At 36.1% G+C, this 5,067-nt stretch overlaps 1 protein-coding gene across 1 annotated transcript in view; it reads right to left on the reverse strand.

The window, feature by feature from the left end:
* The window catches only part of LOC106462261, a 37,493-nt gene extending 33,376 nt beyond the window's left edge, over positions 1–4,117 (reverse strand). The window contains exon 1 of the mRNA XM_022389457.1: positions 3,233–4,117. Coding sequence (XP_022245165.1) covers positions 3,233–4,013 — 781 coding nt within the window. The 5' untranslated portion in view covers positions 4,014–4,117. The remainder of the gene's footprint in view (positions 1–3,232) is intronic.
* Positions 4,118–5,067: the final 950 nt, after the last annotated feature.

The raw sequence follows: 5,067 nt of genomic DNA on the forward strand, positions 1-5,067 counted from the left end.
TTTGACAATTCGAGAGAACCTTGAGTTCTAGACATGTTGTAGCACAAGATAATTAGTGTGCAGACCATTTTCATTTATATAGTGCTCTGTGAACACAAATTAGTTAGCATAAATCAGTTAAATGACGAAAAATTAGGTGTCTATTTACTTGTGACCACTCAGTGTATATTACTTATAACGATCAGAATGTATTGTGTCATCAGTTGGGTTCCTTCGCTATCAAAATACTTTCGGCCTCACGAGGTTTGACCACCCAGGAGGCTTAGGCAAGTCCATAATCCGTATACTAAGTTATCAATCCTGAAGAATCATTGTAATAAAGTAATGCACATAATATTAAACTAGAAAAAATAGAAGAATAAAAGTAGATACATTAAATATTCTAAACAACCTTAGGTCAAAGTTTCACTTAGTTAGGCTGATGTCCAATTAAAACTTAGTTATTTCAGCTAAAAACTAACACACGATGGTAAAAGTTATACTTGGCTCGGTCAACATAATAAATTTAGGTTAGTCGTAACAATATAATGTTACGAAAGTGGAACATTATAACAATGGTGATCTAGCTGTTGCTAATCAAAACATGTTAAAGTGATATAGTTCTTGCTGAGATAAAAATGACATCTGCCTCTACAACTGATAGAAGATTATGTTTTACTTTGACTATATATACGTCTCTGTGTGGATGTAAAAATTTTCGAAGTTGTCGAACTACGTTTCCTTAGTACTTTGAGAAGGAAAAACTAATAAATTATTTTTGTTTATAAACGTAGATAAAATATTAAAACCATACCAAAAAGTTTCTTATCACCTGTGTGAAGAACTTTAACAATTGTTGACAGCACTTGATATGAGTGATCAAAAGTATTCGGTGTTTATTACACAACATAATTGTTCTGCTAATAGCTTTGTTTGCTATTTGTAGCCTCGTTAATAGTGTTCAGTCAGCCTAGGAGGGACAAATAATGTATACTAAACATCTTTTAGCATTTCGTGTAACGAATTTAAAGCTAATTCAGTACCTCTTTTCATCTGAAAATGACACATGGCTTTCGTGAAGCTCCCAATAGAACCTACGAACGAAAGGTTATAGTTAAGCAAAGGGCGCATATATATATACAATCAAATCGGATATGTTTAAACATGTGATTTATTGGTGTGTGTTTGTATATATATATAGAAATGAATAAAAACCCTATAACCTAAGCGCTTTCGAAAGGTGGATCTTTCTTCAGAGACAAACTTCTAACATCATGAATATATATATAGGATATGTCTGTATATACAAAGGTAGATTTTTTCGTGCACATATACTTAGACATTATGTGCATATACATAAATATTGGCCCGGCATGGCCAGGTTTTTAGGGAGCTCGACTCGCAATCTGCGGGGCGCGGGTTCGAATCCCCCATCACACCTAACATGCTCCCCCTTTCAGCTGTGGGGGCGTTATAATGTAACGGTCAATCCCACTATTCGTTGGTGAAAGAGTAGCCCAAGAGTTGGCGGTGGGTGGTGATGACTAGCTACCTTCCCTCTAGTCTTACACTGTTAAATTAGGGATGGCTAGCGCAGATAGCCCTCGTGTAGCTTTGCGCGAAATTCAAAAACAAACAAACATAAATATCACATTGATTTCTTCAAAGAAAGCAAATTACTATCCTTTCCAAAACGTTTCAAGCAGAGGGCAAACTAAAAAACTGAGGAATTAACGAAGTTCATAAACTCTAAAACGTCTTGGGCCGTTATTAACCTTTTTTAAAGTGTTCTGAAAGAAGATTTTGCTAACGGAGAAAAAAAAAACTCTTCTGGATTATATTAAGTGTAATATTTTGCTGCAAAGAAAACAGTAATAAAGACAATCAAACAAACAAACAAAACACTATGAGCACGACTTTTTTAAGCCATATCTCCCAATGAAAGCACACTGACAGAAAAATTATAGTAAAAAAAACTTCTGGTTTCCTTGGATCATACGTGGAAATTACTTGACTAAGGAATATTTCACTCTTCCCCCTCGTGAAAAAGTTGTTTGGATTGTGCAATAGCAAGTTAAAAAGGGTCTTAGGTCATCACAAGATTAAAGCTCAGCTGCATTTCTGAGGTCATCATGGGACTATAGCTTATCCAGCAAGTAATGAATCTTTCACGTCGTTTTGTCTAAATATATAAAACAGTAGCAAAAACTTACTCGCGCTCATTGACCAACTTCTTATAAAACAAACACTACAAACTACAAAAGCAAACAAACAAGCATTCACTCTGTCTAGAAAACAACATCCCACAAACTAACAGGAATAATAAAAACAGAACAAAAAATTAACAATGAAATACTGCCAAAGAAATAACATACGAGAGATCAAACTGTGTAATATCAAAATTCAACAAAAAATACATGAGAAACACCACCAGCTCTGAAATGAAAAGAAGTACACATATACCTGTAAAAACATATAAAACAATACTCTAGAAACGTAAGTGCAGATATACTTGTAGAAACATATAAAATAATACTCGAGAAACGTAAGTGTAGATATACCTGTAGAAACATATAAAACAATACTCGAGAAACGTAAGTGTAGATATGCATGTAGAAATATGAAAACAATATTCGAGAAACGCAAGTGTAGATATGACTGTAGAAACACATAAAACAATATTCGAGAAACGTAAGTGTAGATATGCCTGTAGAAACATATAAAACAATATTCGAGAAACGTAAGTGTAGATATACCTGTAGAAACATATAAAACAATACTCGAGAAAGGTAAGTGTAGATATATCTGTAGAAACATATAAAACAATATTCGAGAAATGTAAGTGTAGATATGTACCTGTAAAAATATGTAAAACAATATTCGAGAAATGTAAGTGTAGATATGTACCTGTAAAATTATGTAAAACAATATTCAAGAAACGTAAGTGTACATATGTACCTGTAAAAAAACGTAAAAGAAGGTTCAATCTTCTTGGATGGCAAGAAACAAGAACACTTATATACACACCCGTCCTATGTAAGAATAAACTTATTCGAAGTCCTCCTGGCCTAGATTTAACGAGAGGAATTTGGCCAAGTACTATATATAAGAATATCCAGTCAGATTTATTGCAGGAGGAGAGGGTGTCGGCTTTTAAGAAGAGGCAGTTGTATTAACATAACATTTTTTTATGCACTGTTAAGCACCCACTGATGCAACGTAATCTTTATTTATAAGTTAATTAACAACTCACCCAGAGACGTATCGTAAGCATTGATGTATTCAGACGTAGTAAACTGTGTGGTTAGGCATGACTTTCCAACATCTGGACTTCCTATTATTAGGACCCTGTGTTTCATCGTCTCCGTCACAATCACGGGTGGCACAATTTGTCTTTCACATGCTGGGCCAGGGGTAACGGTCGAAATTGATGCTACAAAAGTCAGGCTCGCGGTCTTTGTCGTCTCCTCATCTGGTTTTGTCACTTGCTCTGAGTTGGGTTTATTAGAAGAAATGTTTAAAGTGCTGCGAGATTTGGATCGGAAAGAGTCACCTCTATTTATGACTCCCTTAGGAGTTACGGAGAAATTTCGAAGACGTTGGTAATGCACTGCCTCTCCTGGAAGAGGAAGGGAATAGTTTGAGGAGGTTCGGGCAACAGTTGTACCCTGTGATGCAACTGCTTTTTCTGTAGGGATGCTAGAAATTCTCTGCCTAAAGCGACTACCGGGGTCAGTGGGATCATAAGGCTGTGGTCGACGGACGGTTCGCATAGATTGGGATCTACCTATAGAACCGTTTGGTTGTCGCCTCTCCGAGTTGAGATTAGGGCTACAAGGTTGGGATCCAGCATCGTTCTCAGAATCCTCTTCCGAATCCTCCACGGTGAGTGTGATCCCTGGACCTAAGCATAACGAACCGGTGCGACCATTTCGGCACATCCCTTCCATTTGTGTCATACGCAAGAGGTCAGGGGCACTTTTCGGAAAGGAAGCATAAAGTGTAGGACCAGATTCGTCTCCTCCTGTGGCCATGGTTTCTTCTCTTAGCTCCAGGCACAATAACTTTCCTGCCTTTCTTCTTAAAAATTCACACAGCTAAAGAATTGCGTTTTACCTTATTTCAGCCTTCACGTCAGCAATGTGTTTCTCTGCAATGTTTTCTGTTTATAAGCTTGAGAAGTAAGAGTCGCCAGGATCTCTGTCTTCTAAAATTATAATTGGCCAACTAACGGCCACGTGACACGAGTCCTGCTTTAAAAAATGTCAATCTAACCAACTTGTTGAACAGTTCTTGCCAAATTTTTAGTTGCCAAATATTTTTTTAGAAGTAACGGGCGGTTCCCTCTGGTGGTGTTTAAGTAAACTGACAGTGAAATCGCAAGAATTAATTTGTGGTGTAATAAAATCGTAGACATTTGGACTGATTTATATGATTAACAATATTCAGTGAGCTTTTAATTGTTTCGCTATTTAGAAGTATCTCTAAATATAAAAAAAGAACATCCACAACGAGGTTGGTTTGGTCACAAAGCTAAAGATAACTAATTATAAGACTTTAAGCACGTATAACGGAGCGTTTTAAAAACATCGTACCTCGCTTTGCACCAGGCAGCATTATGAAAGTAACGGGAAAAAATAATTGTAAATTAAACAATTAAGTTGAAATTATAGAATGAATGACTGGGTTCTAATCATAAAGGCCTGAACAGGGCATTACGTATTGTTGAACTTTAACTAATACCAAGGTGTGTAAAGAGCTATACGTGCTATTAACTACAAAATAGACTGAAAATCTTGATACACAAACTTGAACTATAAGTATTTTGTTTCTTGTTAAACACAAAGTCACAAAATGTGCTATCTGTGCTGTACCCACCACGGGTATTGAAACATGGTTTTAAACGTTATAACACTTCAGACTTATCTCTGAGCCACTTGGACTAAGTAACGCCTTTAAGCTCTGAGTTTGGTATTACTGAAATGAGTCGTGAGAAATAGAAATGAATTGCACAATGAATATTACTTCTAACTGTTCGCGTTATTCTGTAAATTAATCTGAGTAATTATGACACTAAACAGAATGTTG

Source organism: Limulus polyphemus, unplaced genomic scaffold (assembly GCF_000517525.1).
Source record: "Limulus polyphemus unplaced genomic scaffold, Limulus_polyphemus-2.1.2 Scaffold1128, whole genome shotgun sequence".
Lineage (NCBI taxonomy): Eukaryota > Metazoa > Arthropoda > Merostomata > Xiphosura > Limulidae > Limulus > Limulus polyphemus.